This window comes from Dermacentor silvarum, chromosome 9, assembly GCF_013339745.2.
Source record: "Dermacentor silvarum isolate Dsil-2018 chromosome 9, BIME_Dsil_1.4, whole genome shotgun sequence".
In the NCBI taxonomy this organism is placed as follows: domain Eukaryota; kingdom Metazoa; phylum Arthropoda; class Arachnida; order Ixodida; family Ixodidae; genus Dermacentor; species Dermacentor silvarum.
In genome coordinates this window covers 125,714,113-125,739,869 of record NC_051162.1, presented here as the reverse complement: position 1 = coordinate 125,739,869, position 25,757 = coordinate 125,714,113, and the positions used below count along the sequence as shown (strand labels likewise).

General features: G+C 44.9%; 2 protein-coding genes and 1 non-coding gene across 3 annotated transcripts in view; all 3 read right to left on the bottom strand.

The window, feature by feature from the left end:
* Window positions 1–14,622, bottom strand: part of LOC119464250 (tyrosine-protein phosphatase 10D-like) — a 189,460-nt gene extending 174,838 nt beyond the window's left edge. The window contains 1 exon segment of the mRNA XM_037725162.2: window positions 13,154–14,622. Within this exon segment, the coding sequence (XP_037581090.1) occupies window positions 13,154–13,243 (90 nt within the window). The 5' untranslated portion in view covers window positions 13,244–14,622.
* A 7,228-nt stretch (window positions 14,623–21,850) lies between these two features.
* Window positions 21,851–25,757, bottom strand: part of LOC119464249 (uncharacterized) — a 31,227-nt gene continuing 27,320 nt past the window's right edge. Inside the window, exon 10 of the mRNA XM_037725161.2 lies at window positions 21,851–23,713. Within this exon, the coding sequence (XP_037581089.1) occupies window positions 23,559–23,713 (155 nt within the window). The 3' untranslated portion in view covers window positions 21,851–23,558. The remainder of the gene's footprint in view (window positions 23,714–25,757) is intronic.
* Window positions 25,675–25,748, bottom strand: Trnan-guu (transfer RNA asparagine (anticodon GUU)). Its single transcript has one exon. It is a non-coding gene; the product is annotated as a tRNA-Asn (tRNA).

The following is a 25,757-nucleotide window of genomic DNA, read 5'->3' as shown; positions in this document are numbered from 1 at the left end:
AAGAGTTTACTCTAGAAAGGTATACGATTTGGCGCGTCGGTTGATTTACTGATTTGGATGAAATTGGAAACCCTCGCAACTAGTTTGTCGCCGGCTTCTCCACAGAGAATAAATTGTGCAGCGATGAAAGAATGATACCTATGATAATATGTTCCGCACTTTGTGCGATTGTATAGAAGTCAACTAATCAATGAAAGTCAAATTAATAGTTTCAGTGACGCCATCACACATTTAAACGAAGAATAAAATCGTTGCTGTTTGTCTTCTTCATGCATTTGAAATTACTGAAAGTGGTTTGATGAAATTAAAGATAAAAATGCCACAGGTCACCTCGGCTTACTCGAGGTACATGGCCCCACAAAAAAATTAGCTAATGTCTCTAGCAACCATACAGCTGTCTTATTATGATTTACTAGAGCCTTTATATATAAGACCTTCGAACTTACAGACGTAGGCTTTTAGTGTACCAACGCCCGCTGTCTCACGACACGCAACCCGTTTGAACGTCTATGGAGCACGATTAGGCTGAAGGAAGTAGACACGTTAATAGATTTTGTCATTCGACGTTGTCGGTCATTTACACAGTTAGAAGAACAGGCCGATGAGAAGGCAATGCAGCCTACTAATTTTATACAGGTTAGGTTAAGTATACTATACATATCCAAAAGAACAAGCCAATTAGTGCATATGAACAAACTAAATGAAGAGTAGCCGGCGCCGTCTTCGCGATTAAGCATCTCCCAAACCAGATATTTTTTTTTTCCTTAAAGAAAGAAAGGAAGGGGGGGGGGGGGGGGAGGAGGGCGGAGGCGCGTAGAGCAGAGCAACATAGTTACCGCCCGCTGGCATAAAAAGTTAAGTTAAATTAGTCTAGCACCGCCGTTGCATTGCAAATGAATGTGTCATTGCAAAACTTCTGCAGTGGAGGAGGCCACAGCTCCCATTCCCGAAAAATAATTCAAAACGAAAACCATAATTTACAAAAGGCACGGAAACACGAACACGTGCAACGCCCACCGACAGAACTCCCACGTATATATAGCCTGCAGTGTTGCGTCACTAGCGCACGAAATTTCGACGTCAGAGAGCAACTTGACAGCATACGAGATGAGGGGATCAATAAAGCAGCCGACGCGTTGCAGACAGTTACTAGAAACTCGAACCCCCTCGAGGGTTCGAGTTTTAGGGTCGCGCATTTTCCCACGCAGGGACTGAATTCCGGTGCTTCTCGGGAAATGTCTCTTAATAGGAATCGCAGTCTACCGTAATTGCGCTGGTGTAACTAGACTTAATTCTATAGGCTACGCACGTCTCCATGGAAGGGCACTTGTAAAGACAGACTCTGCGACGCAGGATGACAACACTCCGAAAATAACTTGCAAATGCGTTCTTGGTCTCCTACCGCGTCTCAAATTGGTTCCTCGCACTGCGCGACTTCACAGGGGAGAGAGAGAAAATGACGCAGAGTTAAGTAGGAAAGGTTACTCAGAGGTAGTTCCGGTTGGATATCCTGCAATGGGGAATGGCCAAAGTTCAGCGGGGTTTATTTCCGGAGGAGTTGTGAATGAACAGGAAACCAGCCAACAGGCACCTACACAAGGACAAAAAAAAGTTGACGGGACTAACTGCAAGTCAGCGCTAGCCCTGTCCACTTCTTCCTTGCTTAAAGCGTCATGTTCGCTTGTCATGTTCATCGTCCTGTTCGCATGGGGGTAAGGGGACAGAGACACTAAAATACTAAGCTCAACTATAGCTACGGTATATAGCACGAACCCGATAAAGTCTGGTCGGGTCGGCTTGTCGAGCCGAAAACCGTTCCTGAGGTTCATGTAAACTCTATCGGGGCGGACCGAGCGAACGTCAAAGCGAGTTCTGTCGACCTGCCTGCTACGGGTGGGTCGAATCGCTCAATCCGATTGGCAAAATTCATGTAAACGCGGTCGTTTTGGGGTGGGTCAGCTCCTCTTCTGACTCGACTCCCTGACGTCAAGTGCACGTAGACGAAGCCTATATATTACCCTTCTGGAATTGCGAATAGGTCAAGCCTATATAGAGTGAGTGGAGCGACCGGCAATCGTGAAAGGGCGCGAATACAAAGGACTCGGTGGCGACGCCCCCTTTAAAGCTTCACGCACCACCTCCGCATGACGTCATAAATTTCGACAAAGTCTGCTCTATCAAGAGTAGATAGTTAATCGTTTACCACTGAACAGTTTGCATAATCAATTCGAAAGGACGCAAGGTCAGCAAGGAAGCTATCGGCGACCTTGTGTATGCACAGAAAGGGCCAGATATTGCGAAAGTTACTGTGGACCATGCGCGAATACACATTGATGTCATAACCACTGCGATTGCACCGCGAAATGAAAAGAAAAAAAACTGAAAAAGAAATAGAAGGGTCAATTTTCATTTTCCCTGCTTATAAGCGGCCTTTTCCTGTTTTTTCCACTAAGAATACAAATATAGTTGAAGTGTGTTATCGATAATGTATGCCAATATCGATAACAAACTGATTGCTATAGCCACTGAGCCTCCATGGAGATTTTAGTGATACATGTATACCACGTATCCCGAAAATCTCTACGGAGGCTCAGTGGCCATAGCAATCTGCTACCGAGCACGCGTGGTCGACTGGTGCGATTCCCGACCGCAACGCTCGCACTTCGATGGCACCGATTTGTGAAAACACTAGTGAACCAAGCATTGGGTGGAGATTAAAGAACTCCAGCATGGTCTAAATTAATCCAGAGACCCCCCCCCCCCCCCCCCACCCCTGCCATCTACGGCGTGCCTCGTAGCCCATGTGTCAGTTTGATACATGAGATTCCCATCAGTCGTGCACAGTAAAATACCGCAGCACAAACGCAGGAAGGGGTTGTTACGAGTTCGTAAATACTACAGCAGCATTCTCGAATCAATATTGTTTCTCTGACATGGCTTTAAAGCAAAATTAAAATACATAGTACGTATAGTTGTATCAGTAAATTACCATTTTAGAATATTTAAAAAAGTCGCTCTTACGACGAGAAGCTAGAGGCTTCCAGAAGAGACGGTAAAACGAAAAGTGGCAACGCTGCCTTGAAGTTCCCGCACAGGTTCGTGGTAACCTCATGGTGGACTTTAAGCGTGACTCGGGCCTAGTAAGTTTTTTTTTTTCCTTCTCTTTTTTTTTATTGGTATGAATAAACGAATAAACCTTAGTTCAAACATTAGCCTGTCACATGAGGTCGGAGGTTCCATTATTCCAGGAACCCTCTGGCCTGGACCGGGCCCGGGAGACGAGTTGGCGCCGGTCGACCAGGTCCGGCTCGGAGATCGCAGCCTCCCACGTTTCAATGACGGGGTTTGAGTCTGCGTCTGCTGCTGGTTGTGTCACTGTGATGCTGGTTCGGGTGTGCTTGCGTTGCATTAGGAGCTGTGCCAGGGTGTGTGGTACGTTGCAATGTGGACAGGTGTAGCTGTATATAGCGTCGGTTGGATATGATGCAACAAGATACCGCGGTAAAACTGAACTGAGTAAGTTTCGAGAACCATTTCGGCGCCACAACGGTTCAAACACGAGAAAACAGTGGGAAATACTAGACGACACAGTGACGCATACTAACGCTGAAGCTCCGGCACAAAATTGAAGTAAAAAAAAATACGGGAGGGGGGGGGGGGATTTTCTGTTTGTGTAAACCTTTCACCGCGAAGTTAACGAATCAAGTGTTTTGAATTAATACTGCATCGGTCAACACTGATTTAGTTTTTTTTTTTCTCTCTCTCTTTGACATCGCTTCAGCATTCCCAGACGGTGCCTTTGCCGGTACCCCCGACGACGTCTTTTCCTGGGCTACATCACTCGCTGAACTAACACGCACATCCGCAAGAGTTATGCCATCTCTCGCTGTCTGTCGCCTACCTGCTAAGCACCATTTCGACATCGTCTGTCTCGAGCTGTTTCAAAACTACAAAAGAAAACAAAGAAAGAAAGAAAGGTGGCCGGTGTGCTACACTAACTGGGACAAACCCACACACGAGCACGACGCAAAGGGTCGCGAAACGCGTCAAATCAGTGCACCCAAGCAAGCGACAGACGTGTTACATTATTTTCTTTTGACATTTTTCTTGCTTTTTCGTAAGATTAGTTCAGCCGCACGAAGCGCCCGAGTACACGTACCCGGATCAGCTTCGGCTACGGCTTCTCTAATTACACGAGTCCCGACTTCCCGGATCTCGCGTGCCCCTCTGTATGTCACCTCCCCCCCGCCATATTTTTTTCCAGTCCCGCTCAGGGCGCCTGATTCCTGCGCGAATTAGTTCTCAGAAAAAAAAAAAAAAAAGGTACGAGAAAAATAAATAAAATAAAAGTCGTGCGCTCTGACATAACTTCGTACGACGCAACAACCCACTCGCCCAACCCCGCACACATACACACTCCTACTACAAACACGTAAGGCGCAGGCAAGCCAACAAGCAGGCGTCCGCGTGACTTGGGGTGCAGCAAGAGGACAAGAGGAGGCGTCACGCCGGATTAAACTGCGCATGCGCGCGGGCTTTAACTAAGCGCGAAGTGTTCGTCACGCATGCTTTGGAAACGCTTTGCAGCGGATTTTCGAGGTAAGTTTGGGGCCAGAGAGGTGAGGGAGGCCAAAATGGAGCGGATGCCGGACAAGTTGGATGATGTCCGGAAGACGTAAAAAAAAGAAAAAAAAATTAATTCAGAGAAGAAGAAGAAGACAAAGCAGCAAGAGAGGAAGGGAACGGGAAATAAAAAAAAAAGGGGGGGGGGGGTGAGAGCTTCAAAGCGTAAAATAGAGCGCCCACTGCAGGAAAAAAACACACAAGCACACTGGACACACAAACACGTGAGGAGAAAGAAAGGAAAAAAAAAAAAAAGAATTGGAGTTCACAAAACAAGGACGAGCCCTAGCGAAAGAAATCGCGCGAATCTCGGTCACAACTTCCTCCGCGGCTCTGGAATTCCAAATCTTTCTTCTTCATATCTATTTCTCCTTCCTTCCTCTACTTGCGCAGCCTTATACATCGAACCCTTTTTTCATTTTTATCTGTATCTTTCCTCTATCTTATCTTTTCTTTCTTTTACTTTTGCCCTTTCAGCAGCTATATCGCCGCCCCATTCTTCGAGCAGGGTGTATATACCTCCGGGCGTCCTCTCCGGTATATCCACCATTTTCTCCTTCATCATCGTTTTATTTTCTACTTATTTATTAGATGCCTGGCGGTTTTTGCTGCCTGCCGGGCATTTGTTCCAAGCGCCCCTATAAGTCCCGCATTCGCGGTCGGGCGATCCGAATCTGATTGAGTTGCTCGGAATTTGTTCGGCCGTTGGGACGGAGTTGCTGGCGATCAGACTCCGCGCTTGCCTTTCCGGCTGAAGGACTTCTTTTTTTTTTTTTTTTTTCTCCCTCGCTCGAAAATTGGCGCTGCATTCCCGGTTTAGCCGTGTTTAAGAGCTTAAAAGTGGCGTAGGTCGAGTATTAGCACAGATACCACGCGCACGCACACTTATAGGTAAGCTTGTGCTCACGTCTTTCTTTTTATTTCTTTTTTTTTTTTGTATCTTTATTTCGTGATCATTTATCGCCTTGTAAGTGGATGACAGGTAAGGATGCTTGTCGTCCGATTCGATTCAATTGTATGTATACTTACTTTTGTCCCTTCAATGTAATAATACATGTTTTCCGTACAGTTTATGTGCAACAGTGTTACGCTTATATACCTCAACTTCTGTTTGTAGCCGTTGCTTCTTTGGTCACTGCCAACTCTTACTTTTTAAATGAAATTGTAACACTGAGCATTGTGTTATTTTTGTGGTCGATTGGGTTTCTGGTATCTAGACTTTTTTTTTCTTTCCCGATCCCCTAGCACCTGTGTTTATGGTTGCCTGAGATAAACTTCCAACTTGTTATCATCCGTCCCATCTATTGGCTTATTCCAGCCATTGCGCGAACAGGGGAAGGGGCTTCGTGCGAGCCAATGACAAAATGCAAAAAAAGAACGAAAAATAAAAAGAAATGATCGTTACCATATATACTGTCCCAAATTCTCTTTTTCTTTTTTGAAAACACGGGAAGTCGTTACAGAAGCCACAGCGCCCGACGGCGCCCTTACCCTGCGTTATTTCGTGATGCATAAAAAAAAAAAAACTGATTTTAAAAGCTGTACGGTACTGCACAAAGAGAACAGAATAAGGAAATTAAGCAATTCACCTAGCCAGGGGATACACTGCAGATCAAAAAGACCCAGATCTACTAGAAGCTGCATAGTAATAATTCTTCTTCTTCTTATTATTATTATTATTATTATTATTATTATTATTATTATTATTATTATTATTATTATTATTATTATTATTATTATTATTATTATTATTATTATTATTATTATTATTATTATTATTAAGGGCTGGGGGGGTGTAATGGCTGGTGACATCGAGATTGGTTATCATGTATGTATTAACGTTACGCGGCGCCAGGTACCGGAAAATCCATGCTTGTGGAAATAGTGGCCCAGTTAACAGCAGGAAAGTGTAATTTGCGATGATTTCTAAGAAATGTCGTGCGTTAATTAGCTTTGCTGCAATTTGAGCTCCTCTCTGTTTGAACGCGAATCTCGCTTCCGTTAGTCTGATATTTAGCATTTCGGTTAGACGCTTTCTCTTTTTTTTTTTCTTCTTTAGATTATCAAGTCATTTCGTAATTCAGACGGCTCAACGCCGTTGCTCATGCTTCGTGAAAATCTGAGAGTGCTTTCTACTCGAACGCGATGGTCAGCCATCGCTCTAGCGACGGCATATGACGTCACATGTGCCTCACAGCTCTGTCTGCACATGTAGACGTCTGCCGGAAAAAAACGAATGCTTGACAGTGAGGCCTAACACGAGCATTTTTTTTATTTTTATTAAATTTTATTTATTGATACTGCGATCTTTCACAAGGCCTTAGCAGGGTGGGCATACAATTTACAAGTAAAGAGCTAAAGTAAAGCAAAGTGTTTGAACTATTGTGAATATTCAAGAGCAAAGCCCGGCGCGAAGCGTGAAACATCAAGGAACCGAGAGGCTCGTATGACGTCATGCGCCACTCGGTGCGCGGGAATTCCAAAAAACACGGAAGATATTTTTCGTCTTTCTTTAATTAGGCGTCAGATGAAGCTACCACACCTCTATTCAGCCCATAGCTCCACGGGCAGAACCTCTCATAATCAATATCTCTTTCATGTGTAAAATATTTAGGAAATTTCTACAGGCGCCATTTAATTATATAGTTACATAAGCCGTACCGCCTCCGCATCCACAAGATCCCAGGATGTTAACAGAGATTCTTTGAGTTCCATGCTGATAGTTTGAGGGCATGCAGCTTTTGTTGAAGGCGCGCTGTACGGCGAGTGATCTTGATCGATGTTATCAAACAAAAATAAGAGCGCAGTAAAAAAGGGCCGCTGAAACGAACTCCGCGACATAATTGAGAGAAAACCACTCTATAGCGACTACTACCGACTTCCGTAATTTATGTTACTTCACAACTGAAAAAGCGGGCCTACGAGTTAGGCAGAAAACGAAAGGCCCGCAATCAGATAACGTAACCTAGTTGCACAGTTTATCTAGCTTGCCGTATAGTAAACAACGAAATAGCTTCACGGTTCACCTCGCGTATCGACGCCGCTATAGCTGGGTTCGACACATTCCTACGCAATTATCAGAGGAAATTATTTACGCCTCGGCGTAACATAATAAGGGTGGTGTAAGCGGCAGTTATTAAGAAATACCACTAAGTCAGACACCCCCTTCCCAAACTATCAATCGCCACTAGTCTGTCCTATAGCCCATTGCCTGCATTCGAAGCTGTCGGTAACGAGCGTAATCTCGTTCGCGATCTGTGCGCCGTTCCGCCTTTATTCGAGACGGCCGCTGAACCTGCCACCGAAGCCTTCAAGCACTACAACCTGTATGCGACCTCTTTAGGCATTCAGCACATAGTGTGAGCTGAACGCGACGCAGTTTCGTGCGAGTGAAAGCTTCTTGCGTTGAGAAAAAACGTGTACGCAAGAGGGCGTTGCGCAAAGAAACGACGACAGGCCGGGTCAAGCCGAGCCAGGCCAGAAAAGAAAAGGGTGCGGGGCCAGGGGATAGTTCGTTAGCGCGTTCGAACGGGGGGACAAGCTCTCTTCGCCAATTAACTGGCCGCAAGATTTGGACCACGATTTCTTGGGGCACTGCATCCTTGATACACGGTTGTTGCTGGTCGCGGAGAAAAACGAACATTATAATTTTTTTTTTTTTTTGTTCTTGTTTGCAGTGAGACGCACTGGTTCATCTTCGTTGACAAAATGAATTACTGTGTTAACGACGCAAGAAAACTGGATGTAACTTGCAGTCAGAAAAATAATTAATTGAAATGATTTATATCTGATTTATAATGATTGCATATCTTCTACGGTGGGCCCTTTCCATTATTCTTCAAACACCCAAGCTCAGGATTACGTGCGGCAGATTGCTTCCGCTACATGTCGGGCAAGATTTTTCGGCTTTTGCCTTAAGAAGGGTATTGTGCCCCATGAAGTCGTCATGCTATTTGGGTCGGTTCAACCCTCGGTCGGTCACGTTAAGCGTATAGTGAAAATCTGACGATGTGTGTGCTGTGCTATGTGCTCTCTCTCTCTCTCTCCTTCTCTCCTTAGTTTTGTTGCGCCAGCACCACATTTGAAGCACGAACTACGAGCCCAACATCGCATTCTGCTGAATTACACCTTTTGTCTTTTACGTGAGTATTTTCGCCGCGCCCATGGTAGTTATCTGGGTAACTTGCGCGTCATATTGCATACTTTATGTTGATCCGTATTGCTCCTTTCTTTTCGGTATGTAGAGAAGAGGTCTAATACACTATCAGGCATCGTCCTATAGATATCTCTTGTTGTGGTTGTCTGAGTAAACAATAAATGAATGTGACATGTACAATCTCTCTCTGATATCTTCAGATCTTGAATTTACCTTAAGCGAATGGAGCGATTAAATGAATGAATGAATGAATGAATGAATGAAGCGAGCGCTTTAGGAATTGCGGATACAAGCGACTTAGTGTAGCGTCGATGACACTGCGCATGCTCGGAACCCAAACTTTACGCGGGATTTTCGAACACTTCCAGAATGTATCCGCTAGATGACTTCCCCCCCCCCCCCCCCCCCCGGACACGGGACCCTCTATTTCAAGCCCTCCCTGACAAAACATCTTCGCGTTCGCACGCCTAAACAACACACATCGTGTTTTCTAGTCGTCCTACGACTTACGCAGGGCAACCAACCCGATGCTCTGTTATCGGACAGTAATCGCTGGCGATACGCAGCGTCTCGGGCCCCCAGTCCGGCACGACAAATCGAATAGATCCAACAACGTACTGTAGTCAACTATGGCCTCGGAGATCGGGCGGCAGCGCGCAATGTGCATGCCACCAGCTCTCGGAGGCCATAGTTTATCAATACGTGCCGGTGAAAGGCCGAGCGTCTACGACGCGCGGGCCGCTTTGAGAGACCGAGCGACACAGGGCTAGAGGCCGCAACAGTGAAAGGAGAAGTGGAGGTCTCGTTAGCGCACCCCGCGGCAAAACACCCCGTCTCGGCGCAGATGCTTATCTCCCGAGGCGAGACCGCGAAACCCAACCCGTTTGGCGACGAATGGCTCCGGGGTTGCCGCGGCGACCGAAAAGAAGGTCACGCGGACAGATAGGAGGCGCTCCGAAGACTGCGTCTTCTCGTTTTCCTTTGGGCGCTCGACGTGTGCATCAGCGCGGCATTTGCCGCTACGCACGCCGCTATGCTTTCAGTAATGGAATACCTTTTAGCACGGCAGCTATACAGTTATTCCGTTCCCGAGGCCACTCCCCTCCCCTTCTCGCACACCCTTATCCCTCCGAAGAGCGCATGCGCGGTAAGCCTTGCGCATGTGCAATTGCGGCCGGTTGGCAACGATATATAACAGTATTCGGGGGATTTGCGAAAGAAGAAAACAAAGCTTCAGTAATGTAGCTGAAGAAATTTATGATTTATGTTGACCACGGGACGCTTATCCGCAGTTTCATTGCAACATCCGCACTTCCATAGAGGGAAAATGTGATCAACAAATTTACGTGCTTAAACTTGGTGAGGACACCGTCTTACCCACCGCGGTAAAGGAATATATATATATATATATATATATATATATATATATATATATATACAGCCCAGTGACTACGATGTTGCGCTGCTGACATCGAGGTCACTCTGGCCGCAGCGGCCGCATTTCGATGGGGGTGCAAAGCAAGAACACTCGTCTACTTCAATTTGGGCGCACGGCAAAGAGCACCGGGGTGTCACAATTAACCCGGAGTTCCCCACACCACGGTGTACCTCATAGTCAGATCGCGGTTTTACAGTGTGCTGGTAATCAGATCGTGGTTTTAGAGCGTAAAACCAAGAAATTAATTTTTTTTTTCTTTTTGGTTGTGTGTAGGACAATATCTTGTCCATGACGTCAATGCGACGTCACCGACTTCAATGTTATTTTGAGCTAATCACGTGCAGTTGTCATGGATAAAAAGTTTTCGAGCGTTGCTAGCTTGCTCTTCTGATGTGATATGTCAGCTTTTAAACGACGAGACTTCCTGATTAGCCACGGTATTACAGAGCTTCGCTTTTTATTTCGAAAGTCTGACATAATAATTTAGCACGAGTTCTCATTCCTATTTCGTGTCTCTATAACGAATTCGAGACATAGCTGTATATAACGAGACTATAGCATGCAGTTGTTTCCCGCGGTGGTTACGCAACCTGGTAGAGAACAAGGAAGTCATCTGTGAGACGAACGCCTACCAACAAAACCCCTTTGTAATACCATACGCTACACGATAACAGCGTTTGTTCAGTGTGCGGACTTTCTAATTTCGTATGTAATCATTAGTAAAACGCATTGCATCGAGAACGACAACGATATATAAGGCGCAAGGTTTTCTTACTTGACGCGCTGTGGAGTGTGTTGTTGACACTTGGAATCACTGTGATGTAAAGCTGTAGCGTAAAAAGATTAGCAGAATTCACCGATCACCCGATCAGGTAAACTGCGGCACGCGACGCTGTTGTTCCCCAGCACAACCCCCTCTTCGGCACCCCCTCTTTGAAACATGAATCGTGCTAACCAATGTGTGCCCGGGAACAAGAGCGCCGCGTACGGCAATTTCCCTGCTCCGGTCATCGTTCACTTGTGCTAATCTTTTTACGCTGCAGCTGTACGTGTATTTTGCTTCTTCGCGTGTATATATAGACCATGATAAATCTTGCCTAAGGCATGTCAATCTGGTGGGGAAAATAGTGAGCCCTGCATGCTTTCGTGAACTGTCTGGAACAGAAAGTTTTGATCACGTTGCCAAGCGCGGCTATCTTTGGTGTGTGCTAAGCACAGCCAGCTGAAGTCCCCTCTTCGGCATTTATTACCTTTCTGAGAACATGCTAGCTACTGTTTTACCAACTTTCTTTTTTTCACGGGAGCGTCGCCAGCGTCCCGTATGATGCCACCGTCAGAAGTTTTAAAAAAAGTTCGGCCAGAACTAAGTACCGCTAACTATCTATACTTGGAACGCGACGTCACTTGTCGAAGTGATGTTTATACACCTCGTATATCTTCCAAACTTGCGTTGTCATCCACAACGTAACCCGCTCGCGTACGCTCAACACACCTCGACTTTTCTGTGAGATATCTCCAAAGTGGCTGAAGACATGCTTGTAATGCTACAATGCAATGCGTGACCAATGGTGGGATCAAACCTCTGTCTTCCAGCACAGCAGCCCATTGCTCCGACCTGGCCCGAAATTTCCATTGCCAAAGCTGGCGTGACGAAAGCGGTGACGCCAAAATTACCACGGCTTACCCATTAGATTCTATGGCAGTCGGGCCGCGTAGTATGACGTCATGGATCACAGTGAACAGGCCTTGTGCTATCTAGGTGGTGCTGGTCAAAGTTGCTATTTGAAACGTACGTATGACGTGTGCGTCACGTGCCAGCTTACCGCATTCTTCGCTCGAGACAGCTAACGCTTTCAGGCGCTGCTTTTAGATGTACATGACCTTCGGGATCGACCCATATTTTTTCGTCAGACGGATACCTACAAAGTTCGTGAGGTCCACTTATAATGCTATCGCATTAAAAGAAATCATATGAAATCTAAGCTCAGAATGTAGTACAATGTACTCAAGCAATAATGTATGAAGTCCACAGAATGCCGTTGAGACTTTCAGCTACTGATAGCGCGCGATATATGCATTTTGCAATGCACGAGCGAGAAAACGGCAGCCGACCAGACAATGACATAAAATCTTTGATCGAACGCAAGCTCTGGTGTAAACGGGATGTAGTTCTATCGAAAAGCCGTGTTCATTAAGTGCTTTTGAACACGAAGTCGTAGAATAATTACCGGTTAGAATGTCATATGTACTACTACATACTTAATACATACAAAAAGAAATGTTTGTGTGACAAAAAACAACTAGGAAAACGAAGCGATTACAAGGAAGTAAACAATGGAGATTCTAGATGTTGCTATGTGGTCAAAGCTGTATACAGAAACAAAAAAGAAAACACAGCAGAATTGCAGTTACCTTTTTAAATGGATATGAATCGGGCAAAGCAAAATCTCTAGTTGTTCCTACAGCCAACGTTAGTGCCTCATACTATACAGGCTGAGTAATTTCATATGTTGTACACAAGGAAAACAACGTTCAACAAGAAACACAACAGGACGTGACGTAAACGGTGTACGAAGTGGCATGTGTTTTTCTTGTTTCACTGGAATGTGGCTCTTGCAAGGAGCTTCACACGTGTTTTAAACAGCTCTTGAGTGAATGCTTGTAAGGGTGCTTTCGTTCTCACCAACACGTCTGCTTCGATGTCACTGATTAACAGATTTTCGCCTGGCTGTATAAAGAGCCTCGGTTCGTTTCGCGTTGTCGCTGGAGCATGGAACACGGCCAAGTCGCTCAATCATCCGTTTCCAACATCGCTAAATCCAAACGTCGAGTTGTACTAAGTTTTCACCGGCGTTCCTCTTCTTCTAAATATTTCTAACTACTCCTCCTGCCGTGTGCCGAGGTTAGCGCGAGAACTAATAAAAAGTGTAACTAACCTGAACCAGCGAAGCTGCTAGCAGCAGTAATCCGGGCAACGTTGTCACCGATGGACGGTCCATCGTTGCGATGGCCAACCGTCGCCTCATCGCCGGGAAATGAAGCCGACGGAGTTTAGTTTGTCGTGTGTCCGGTGGTGGGCACTTTCAACGAGTTTGGTCCGGCTTGCGGCGACAAGCCGCCACCGCATGCTAGAGGAATGCAGAGACGGTTGCTACCCTGTGGCTCGAACGATGCGGCTGGCCTTCGAAACGGCGTGACATCGGCTGGGCTGCGAAAAGACACAACGCGCCCGGCACTACCACGGAACACAGCACTGAAGATCGTATCGATGACAACGATTAGCGAAACACGCGTCTTATTTACGCTGCCGCAGCACTTGAAATGAAAACGTGATTCCTAGCAGCGAACGATGTGTCGGACTTCGGGGTTCTTTCCGCTTCGTCGGAATAACCTTCACTGGCCACCAGCGTCCGTCGAATCCAGCGTCGGGTTGATTTTCCAGACCCGAACAGCGTGTAGCAGACGATGACACTCCGATGGGGAAGAAAGTGAAATCAGTGGTTCTAACAACGAAAGACTGCTTCGCACCGCGTTGAAGAACAGCGCGTTTTCCTATCCAAGATGACACAGATCCGCCAGCGGCCACGCTTTCTTTTCCGTAGATGCAGAACACTGTCGCCTTCTCGCCAATCTTGCGTTGATGCGTGGTACGGCCTCCCAGCCCTCACTTCCTTCTTGCCTCTCTTCTGGGACGAAACTGAAACGCTCCGAACAAAACTAGCACGCTCCCTTTTTTTCTTACAAAATCACGCACACACAATGCCGCTGAAGACCGTCGGGTCGACAACACCCGGGACCAATCGGAGGTCCCGATCTGGATCACGCACGTGCGTGTCTTCAGTTCCGCTTGCTCGTCGTCCTCGCCGTGTTATCGTAGGATCCGAAACGGCGCGCACCTTCAGCCGAAAGAGTCCACCACCGCCGTTCGCGCGTGTTTGTCATCCAGCACCGCAGCGCGCGAGCGATCGTAAGGCCATCGCTCGAAGATTTGAAGTTTCGTTGGCGGTGTCTTGAGGTGGTTTGGAGGGGGGGGAGGTGGGGTCGGCACACCACACCGAACAACAAGACGAAGGCGGCGACGAGAGGAAGGAGCGAGACCACGCGACGTCTCCGACTTCTACGCTCGGGACTAACTGGAAGTGCAGCGCGCGGCGCGCGCCACAACGATTCAAGCCAAGTCCCGACACCGGCCGCCGCGCGAGCTGCCAAACCGGTAGCGCCAGCTCGGGGAACTCTTTCCCTTTCTCATACAACTCGCTGCAATGCCTCTCTTTCGCGGTCTTTTTTACCTCGCAGGAAAGGGCGGCAGCACCGGCGCGCCACGTTCGAGTGGGAAAGGGATCCGTCAGTGCGTGTGTTGCGAGCGGCCGTGAGGTTGGGGCAAGGGCGGCTCACGGGGGTTGCCCCCACTTCGAGCCGCGGCACATTCCCAAGTGCGCGCATTTCTTGCCCTCCCTGCCCTCAACTCTGCCAACACCAGCAGCGCGCGGCGGCTGTTTCTCTCTCTCTCCCACTTATTGCCCCCTTCTCTCACCCTCTTTCACGAGCAGCCAGCCCATAGGAACGCAAGCGCGCTGCTTTTCCCTCTCGCCACGTGTAACTCCGCTGGGCAGTGTGTCAGTGGCGGAGAGGTGGCGAAATGGCGCTTAGAGTTGCCACGCCATCTGACGTCAAAGGGGGTAAGCTGAAGTTTTGGCGGGATGTTTTCTGGCGTTCAACGCTCGAGTGTGTTAAATCGAAAGTAAATTACAGGGATGTGCGTGCCTAAACCACGATACAATTAGGAAGCACTTCTTACTGTGGGACTCCGGATTATTTTGACCACCTGGAGTTGTTACCTTGTCTTAATTGGTACCCGTTATGTAACTCTAATGGTCCACCGGTTATCAATCCTACGCATTACATGACCTGCCCAGATCCATTTTTTTTTTCTCTTAATGTCAATTAGGATATCGGCTATCCCCATTTGCTCCCTGATCCACACCGCTCTCTTCCCTGTATCTTAACGTTTGTGCCGTCCCTTAACTTGTTCTCGAGCTTCTTTGTTAATCTTCAATTTTCTGCCCAATGTTTCTGTTTCCAAGGTTCGTGCTTACTAATAACTAAGTACGCGCGAACCATGCTTCCTGAGGGATGATTCGGAAGCTTGCCGCTGTTACACATAAAGTGAAGTTTGATTTTTATTCAAACCGCGCAACTCGTAAAAATTTGAGGATTACGTATTGAAAGCTATATATGCAGGCGCGCACCGTGTATGACAATAAGCTTTATTTCGAGAAGAATACCCGAAAATTCATCGTGCAAAGTTTGTATGATATTTTCCTCAAAACGGTATATCACCTTTATTATTAGTTAAGGCAGACACTGCATTTAAACAGGAATGCAACATTGTAATTTTGTGTGAACATTGTAAATGCGTACATAAGGCTAGAAAGATGTTAGGCCTAACGTTAAGAGACAGGAAGAGAGCGGTGTGGATCAGAGAACAAACGGGGATAGCCGATATTCTAGTTGACATTAGGCGGAAAAATGGAGCTGCAGGCAGGCCATGTAATGCGTAGGATAGATAACCGGTGGACCATTAGAATTACAGAATGGATACCAAAAGAAGGGAAGCGCAGTCGAGGAAGACCGGAAACTAGGCGGGGTGATGAAGTTAGGAAATTTGCAGGCGCAAGTTGGAATCAGCTAGCGCAAGACAGGGGTAATTAGAGATCACAGGGAGAGGCCTTCGTCCTGCGTTGGACATAAATATAGGCTGATGATATAAGGCTTATAATGTTTGCAAACCTTCAATCGAGTTTTTATTGGTCTGGTGAGTTGTTCTTGTCAAACGTAGGCTGTACAGTAATGCGTGAAAGGAAGATTAGGCGCGCATTTTATATGAATTATAGCTTAATTGCTATACTGCGGTCTTCGTTCTCTGCTACAGCCGGGAAAAGCGTTGTTCAAGGCTCTTGAAGCACGACTGCATGTCATATATTGTCACGTGGTAGTGACGGTCAAGAACACAGTATAGGAAAACTGCAAATGGCGAAACTAACTCTTTATTGGACGAACCTGTGCCCCGAAAACCAAGCTACACTCAAATCACAACGATAGCGGCGAACAAAGTCGGCGATCGTCGAAAACCTAATATGGCGGCCAAGCGCATCGGCTTTTATACATGAGTCATCGAAGGTCCCAGAGTAATAACGGGGGCCCACGTGTCTTCCAGAAAGTACTACGCAATCCGCGTTGCTCATACACATGACACAAGCTTCGGTGACAACAGACAACGAATATAACCACCGATAACATTCCAGTAAGTTTCAATCATGCAGGCTCGTCTTGCGCTTAGCGATAACTTTAAGTTGTTAGTGGGTGAAATGCAGTCCCCGAGAAAACGATAAATAAGTAACGTACGTGTCAATATATAGTATATGCTTCACGAATACCTGGACAGCAATCGCCTCAAATAAATGTTATGCCGCCCTGATGGCATCCGCTCGAAGTTCTAAAATCTTACGGCAGTATATTTGCCCCAGTATTGACATCTCTATTTAATAACTCTTTGAATACTTCCACTTTTCTTAGGTGTGGAAAACTGCTGGTGTTTTTCCTGTATTTAAGTCAGGCTATAAAACCGTTGTATCGAATTATCGCCCGGGTTTCTCTTCTCTGTGGTATACGTCTAAGATTTTTGAGCTTGCTCTTCACGACATATGGTCTTTTACTGTGAAGAACTCATTGATTCCGAATCAGCATGAATTTCTCTTTGGCAGCTGCACTATCACAAATCTCGCAGGTATCATGACCAAGATCTCCGCACCGGTACTTCAAAGGGGGCAAGTTGACACCATTTATTGTAACCTCAGTAAGGCTTTTCGTGTAGCCAGCCGTTCACTGCTCCTGGTCAAGCTTACGCACTTTCGTGTTGACTAGTCAGTTGTCAATCTCTTGCGCAATTATCTTCTCGACAGATCATGTTATGTTAACTTCAATGGCCAGACGTCTCCTTTTTACATGACAACTAGCGGCCTCCCTCAAGGACGCCGCTAAATTCGAGTGTTAGGACCACCTCTTTCCTTAATTTTTCTTAATGACGTTCTTTAAGCTATTCCGGATTCTCTGCTCCTTCTAGATGCTGGTGACATGACGATTTTAAAGAAAATTCACTGTTGACTGTCACATCCTGCAGTCTGACCTGTTTTCTTTTTCTAAATGGTGCAACGATAAAAACCTCAGCTTGAATGCTGCTAAGACTGAAGTCATGATTTTCACGCTCGATACACCAAACATTTACTTTTCTTATTTTGTATATTTTGTACCATTGTGTAAGTTCTGTGAGATCAATGATCTCGGTCTACTTTTTGATCCAACCTTACACTTTTCAGCTGACACTAAACGCGATGCAATGCGGGGTATGGGCTCTCTGAGCTCTTTTTGCCGGCTATCGAGGGAGTTCGATTTTCCTATACACCATTACGCAAGTTGTACACAACAATCTGTATTCCTCAACTTGTTTACGCGTCATTCGTCTGGAATGGCACGTCTGGATCCAACAGTGATACTATAGATCGGGTCAAAAAAAAAAAAACTACGCATATATCATCACCGCTTTGCTAACACAGGCACTGCACCTTGTTCTGATACTGTTTGGATTATTGTCACTACCCATACTTCGCTGCCGACGTAATCGCGCAGACCTTCTGTTTATTTTCAAACTGCTTCATGGTATGCTCACCTGCCCCGAACTCCTCAGTTGTATCATGTTTCGTATTTCACGCAATGTCACGAGAGAACATAGACCTTGCCATGTTCCTGCCTGTCATCACAAACATTCACCCGCCCACAGAATACTGAGTCTTTTAACGCTTATTTTCAAGATATCGATATACTTCATAACTCGCTGTCATTGTTCTTTTCCAAGTTTGCGTTGTTGCTTCATATTTTTATATACTGTACAACTGTCTTTCTCTTCCGTTTCCTTTTGTATTTACCCTTCGCTTTGTTTTGTGTATACTATCGTTTTCATTGTTGTTCTTTTTATTCATTGTGTTTCTTTACTTATATTCCCTATGTTTTTTGTTTAGTTTTTATGTATGCGTGCGCCAGCACTCAGACCTTATGGTCCTTCTTGGGCACGGTAAATAAATGATTAATTGATTGATTGATGGCTGATTGATTGATTGATTATTACATTTTTTCTTTTATAATGCAAGATATCATTTGTAGAAAACAATTCCCTTATTTCAAGCCGTCAGTTTAACTGTCTCAGGAGGAGGCACACTGGCCCTTCTCGAGGAATTCTCGGATGAACTGAATGCAGCTTTAGAGGGCAACATGTTCGCTTGCGCTCGGTTTCTATACACCTCAAAAGCCTTCGACAGAGTGAATGAACCATGGCGTTTTACTTGAAAAACTGTACCTGTTTGGTTTTAGATGTCCATTCGGTGAGTTCCTTAAACATTATCTGAGTGGTCGCTCCCAGGCAACTGGTCGCCTTAGACGACCAGTTGCCTTTCAGTAGCAAGTAAACTTTGAGAGCTGGAGTGCCGCAGGTTTCCATTTCGGCTCCTCTTCTTTTTAATATATTTATAAATGATTTTGCGTCAGCTCTACTTAAATACTTTGTATTTATTATGTAAACGACACTGTCTTGTTAACAACACATGTTTCTTAATCTAAAGCGTTATTCTCAGTATTACAAGACAGTGTCTGGCGATTAGCGTATCGTCGGTCGCAATGTTTTAGTTTGCAATGAAACAACGAGTAAAACTCTGTTTTCTGTATAAGTATTTATTTAAAGAATCACACCTGTGATCAAGAGTACACCACTACACGGAACATTGTGCTACATTGTGCGGAGGAAAGCTGAATTTGGAGCACTAGCTAATAGGTCTGAGCACCTTGTGTGGTCAGTTTGAAACGCATGTGTTTGTTTTCCTACAACAGCGTTCAAAGCTGAGTCAGTCGGTATGTAGTGAGGACCCGCGAAATACTGCCAGCAAAGTTTAAGGATTTGTACTATGGGACAAAGCGCATAAGGACGGAACAGAGCACTCGATTTTGTCCGTATATAGTGCGTTTTGTCCCGTATGCCTAGATTCGGGTGACAATTTTTGTTTTCGCGGGTCTGTTCTCTTTGCTCAGTTGTTACTTAATGTGAGACAATATTGGCGCGATTTGCACCATGAGAGAACGCAAAGCTTCTTACGAAGTTACACGCGTGTAACTTCTTTGCGTACAGTCTTAATCTCGTTCCCTTTAAGATCCAACTAAAAGTGGGAAATTTCCAAACATTTTCGACTTGATTAAACGGAAGAGTGTTCCGCATAAACTCACAAAATGCAAGAAACAGCGTTTCATACACATACTAAAGCTTACTTATTAATTTCACATAATAAATAAGTGCAACTAAGTTACAATGAAATACCCCTGTTATCCGGAACAGTGTTGACATACATATATCTAATATCTGGAACATTCTTCTTCCTCTTTCTATACCCCCTTTCCCTTACCCTCAGGGTAGGGTAGCTAACCGGACGCTCGTCTGGTTGACCTCCCTGCAACTTGAACCATGTATAAGTATATGAGACTATGTCACACAAAGATAGTCATGACTTATTGACCCTTTTCGCGGCGATCACGTGGGCGCTGCCATGTTTGATCACGTGTTGACGCGTCCATTGCTTGCCTCAACTGCCTCCGTGTTTACAATGGATGTATATGACGCCGGTGTGGTTTAGCGTACCTCCATTTCTGGATATATCGCAGACGGTGTCTGGGTGGACGACACGAAGCTATGGCCACAGCTTCAGAGAACATGCAAAAACGCTTTAGGAGCTGATTAAGCTATGTCCAAACGGCGCATGCAGCGTGTGTGGGGCTAAATATGTATTCCAAGCTATCCATACTTTCTGCTCATGAATTGAATCAGGATTAGCATGTCTTGTTCTTCGTTTTTTTTATTTGACAAATATTTTGAAGCAGTGGCTTGCCACGTTTCTGACTCAGTAAAGTTCTTCGGTGCGGTCACTATCTGATTGTTTTCTGCCTGAACGCTTGCGGGTGTGCTCATGCAGTTCCGATATATTTGTTCGTGCTGCGCACAAGACTTGAAACGCAGCTGTTGTGTACATCGCAATATCTTATAGCAAAGATGTATTATCGCTATACTAATCCACTTACTCTTGTGGCGCCGTCACGAAACATTCAGCTTCGACCATTCGTGCGCTATCGGTGTAGTCCGTCTATGGTGCGTATGCAGTGCGTACATATTCAAGTATGCGCCCATTATTCTTGACACGTTGGCGATATATAGCGGGCGTAAGTTTACATGCCAGTTCCAGTAGATGTGCGTAGATACGGTGTGCAAAACTTACTATGACAGGAAGCGGCGCTACTCCCTTTGTTATTGTTTAACGAGCGGTACTCAGTCCCACCGTCGTTCCGGGGTTGAAGGGCTTTACTTTGAAGGTTAGCGATATACAACGCTGGCGGATGAGCAAATTTCTGTATCCTCCAGGAAAGCCGTACATCTCGAAGTGCCGGAAACACGTACGGACAGTTGCAGCAGCGGTCCTCGAACTTGGCCACCCATATTTATTCCATTCCTTAACATGCCAGTCACTATTTTTGCAGCCAACTACTGCACACGCCTTCAATCCACATGATTCAATCCAGCATGACTGGAGCACAGTGAGTGAGCGAAAACTCAGTTGCATTTCGGACAGCTGATCGCACAGAAGCAAGGTAGAAACTGTAGTGGTTTCGTATTCGTGTGCTGTCGCTGAGACCGCGTGCCGCGCGTTTAGCCGCGCGCCGCCGAAAGCACCATCTCGTTTCTCTAGAACAAACTGCTCCGCGAAAACGGTCAATAGCTGGAACATAAGGGCAATGGTATTACGTGTGCAGTGATGAGCAAGCTTCAGACCAAGCCATATTCAAGACGGGCTGAAGTTCCCATATCCCGGCTTTACAGTGGCAACATAGTACGTCATCAACATGCAGTCCCTTTTGTTTTATATTGCTTCGATGATAACCCCCATGTAACAAAAGAAATATACGTTTCACGCGTTGCTGTTGGACAGAGTGTTCCAAGATGTAGCTACCAGAGTTGTTACTGCCGTCCACATTAATTCACCGTTATCCGGTATTTCCGTGAAGAACAATACGTGCGTTGACAATCTAAAAGTCTCTAATATCGTCAGAAACTCCAATCACAGGCAATAACCTGCATATTTCACGCTGTTAATTATTTCTTGTTTCTTTTTCTAGCACCCAAGTTTTTCAGGCTTTGTTCAATGCTCGACTGGTGTTAGTAAACACTGCCGTATTGCCATTGGCTATGATTGGCAAACTTCTTGTACCTGATCCATGCACATCTCCTGTGAGAAACAGAGGAATAAAAATTTATCGAAGACCAAAGCTGAGATGTGGTAATGATGTACTACTTGCCCAGCTTTAAAAGAGCAAGAAAAAGAATACTACATTAATGCTTAAATGTTTTTGCGGCTCTTGCTCCTTCATCGCTCAAGTCGTTAGGCTGAAGTCACTAATTCATAGAGTTAGTCAGTTATACTTACCCTATGTGTACTAATTTCCGCTTTGCAAAGGTGCACAAGTTTAAAGGAACGCAGGCATAGAAACAAATTGTGTAATCTTTTATTAAAGAAGCGAAAACATTGCGCCATAATCACGCTAAATGTTTTTTTTTTTTTTGTAGTCTCGACACCGTCATTGTATGGTGAATAAAAGTAAACTCGGTCACAATTTTGACGTCACGAACTTTGAAGCATGTTTTCTTTTCTAATGAATTATGGTGGCAACTTTCTGGAACTTAATATAGAACAAGTTTTAAAACCGCCAAAAGTTAAAGTAAGAAGATGCCGTGTTTTCTTTCAGCGTGACATTTTCTTATAAGCGTGATAAAGTTTTGTCGTCGGTCCTTACGGTGACGTAATGCCAAGGCCTGCATTTGCTAGTGTGTCTTATGCGATGAACGTGAAGCCGCAGTGCTTTTAGGCTTAGTGCGCAATAGTGATTATTTAGAAGGAAGCAAACTGTGCGTAGTGCTGAGTATTGCTTTGCGATGAGTTGCGATGGATTGTCGACTCCTAATGATTTGACCATAATGTATCGCTTGCAAGCAAATGAAGAAATTGAAGATGTACGCAATATATTTTGCTGTATTGAACTGCTGAGTAAGGCCTTTGTTAAAATGAAACTGTACAAGTTGTGAGGCAGGATACGACGACAACGCTTTAGCGTGAAACCACGCATAACTTTTTTATGGTCCAGTGAGCTTGTGCCTGCTTTTCGAAAGCGTGTGAAATTCCGGTAAATGCCAATTTCCTGAATATTTGAGAAAAACTGAACAACTGAGCTTTATAGCTCTCCTATGCTTGTAATACTGATGGCCGAAAAAAAAAGATAAAACAATGAAGAAGAGGCCGTGTGCTTGTGCAGAATATTGTGCTTGTGCTGAACGCGTTTCATTCTGTGGTTACATTCCGTTCGCCATGTGCGTATAGTGCACGAAAGAAGCACGCATGTTTTGAAGCTGAATACCATAATTTCTTGTATGCGGTGGTATAATAACACGGCTATGTGCATGCGACTGTACATAATTGAAGCGTTTGAGGATAAAGTATTTCTTAGACCTTCATTTTCTTCTAGTGGCATCATGCGGCATTCTAAAACCTTTTAGAAGGACACTAAAAAAAATAAGTTTAGCTGTTTTAGTAAATTACGTTTTTTACAATACCAGAAGAAGCCAGTCTTGCCGCAAGAGGCGGCTTGATAAGCCAGGAAATGCGCAAAAAATAATAGACGGGTGATAACGTCGCCTTGGAGTCTCCTTACCAGGTTGGCGTGGATCGTCATACATTTTTACATCATCCTGCTCCGGCCTATAATCTTATTTCTTCTTTTTTTCTTTTTGTTACCAGCAATAGTGGACTGCATTGTATTGAAAGGGAGCCGAAGGTGGTACTTGGCAAGCTTAGCTTATCAACGGCCCTTTGAAATGCTTGAATACGTTGAAATCTATGACGTCATATAGCGGCCCAGGACTTAAGAGTTACAGTTAAAAAAAAAAAAATGTAATTAAATGTCGGCTTCATTTTCTTTTCTAGTAACCAGCCTCGTGCCACAAAATTAGGAAAAATGAAGATCTGAACAAAAAAATACTTGATCAATCAAAACTCATGTAGTGTTTCTCGTCGGTGTCCCTGCAAGGAAATAATAATAAAAAAAACCATCCAGGATTCGACTGGGTTCTCTAACTAACAACTATGTATAGTTCGCCTAATCTACACGATATTATCGCACTTGTGCGAACGAGGCACTTCTTGTTCATGGTTCAATTGGTGCGGTCTCGTTGATTGGGCGTGGCACGCGTTCTTCTCCCGGCGGCGTCTCGACGACGTCATCACCGTCGACGTCATCGACTACCTCCAGTGGGCCCATCCTCGGCATGAAGCTCAGTTGTGTGATGCCGACGATGTAACCTGCGCATACAAGCAAAAAAAATTTATAAATTGATCGATATTTTGATTGATTGATTGATCATTTGGTTTAGATTTGAATGACTGATTGCTTGATTGTTTGAATTTTTTATTAATTTATTACTTGATTGTTTGATTGACCGTTCGATTGAATGATTGGGTTCACTGTCCCAATTAACACTGGGGCTATGAAAGACGCCTTACCGGACGCCTCCCGCATTGATTTTGTCCGCATTGGGTTCTTTAACGCTGGCTTAAATCTAAGCAGTCGAGCGTTTCCTGCATTTCGCCGCAATCAGTATGCGGCGTCTGCGAAGCCCCGACCTTGTGCTTAGCATCAGAATGCCTTGACCACTGTGTCACCACGGCGGGTCACATGTAAATAAATAAATAAATAAATAAATAAATAAATAAATAAATAAATAAATAAATAAATAAATAAATAAATAAATAAAACGTGGTTGCGTTCTGTTTCGACACTAAAAGGCTGCTCAGCAGGACTCGATGAAGAGAAAGATAAACCAAGAAAAGACAGGGAAGTTAACCAGGCGGACGTCGGTTGGCTACCATGCACTGGGGAGAGGCGATTTAAAGAAAGAAGGTGAAGGCGAAAGTAGAGAGATGGATCAAGCCGAACAGTAGTAGATGCAGGGTGTCTATGACCATTTCAGTCGTGGCGTCTCTATGTAGAGATGAAACTCATTTTAAATATTTTGACTAGTGATTACAAGATAAAGATAGCGCTGTTAGTAAAGGTAATCTTCAGCTAACCAAAAGCAATATCACAAGTCAGAGAGTAATTTAAAACCAAGGTATTTTAGGAGGTGTCCTATCACATGTGACGACATGTTGAACTCGTTCCTCTGTAGCGCTGCTGTTCTGTAGTATTTGTATCACTACTATATATATATATATATATATATATATATATATATATATATATATATATATATATATATATATTATATATATATATATATGGCGCCAGAAGGCCATCTACTCAATAATAACCAGTGCATATTCATGCTAAAATAAACGCGTTGTTTTAATGATGTACCACATCATCTATTAAACGCCGATATCAGTAATAAATTATTTTGGTAAGTATGTTGACTGGCTTGTCACTTAAATATTCATGCTACAGATCGGAATCGTTTCCTGTAATGCTTGAGTCGGTGTTCCCAGTTAAATATAAAAATTTGAAGGACATAAAAATACCCAATCACAAGTCGTCATTGAATAGATAAGCGCCTTCTCAGATACGTTGATTTTAGAAAAGTAATTAGTGCGTGCATAGATTTCTGGGTTCATATGGGGTAGGCCGTGTACCGCGCATTGGGTGGACCAGGTGGTCAAAGTTAATACGGAGCCCCCCCCCCCCCCCCCCCCCCCCCCTCCGCGGCGTGCCTCGTATCGTGGTTCTGCCACGGAATACCTCAGAATTTAATATTTAATACGTACATACATGCATCCATCTGCCCTAAAGGGAACAAGTACAAACCTAATTAGGAAAACTTTGCTAATTACATAACTAGCGCTAGGAATTGCCGCGCAGCTAAAGTTTGCCTCTTCAAGACACCCAGAGTCGTGCTATATGTCACATTGAATATTTTTAAAGAAATCTGCTGCCACTAAAATAAGATCACGCATAGGGGCAAAGCACTATGATCGGGCCAACGTTCCCAGTATCGCTTAAATCGTAACCGTGTAAGCCAGAGTGCAATTCCAGATTACTGCCCCGATGATGGCGATGCGGCCGAGCAAAGCTGGACGATTCTCGTAACAGCGATCGCTTCAAGAGCAACGCATGGGACACCGAAAGTGAAGTCACTCTGTAGGGGCTCCTGACTCATCACAGTACAGGCTGAAGGAAAACAGCTTTAAGAAATAATGGTACTTAGGAATTGTATCCATAAAAAAAAAAAAAAAAGATCTGTCGAAAAAAAAAAAAAAAAAAATTCCGCCGCCCCCGGGAGGGCTCGAACCTCCAACCTTTCGGTTAACAGCCGAACGCGCTAGCCGATTGCGCCACGGAGGCAGGACGTCC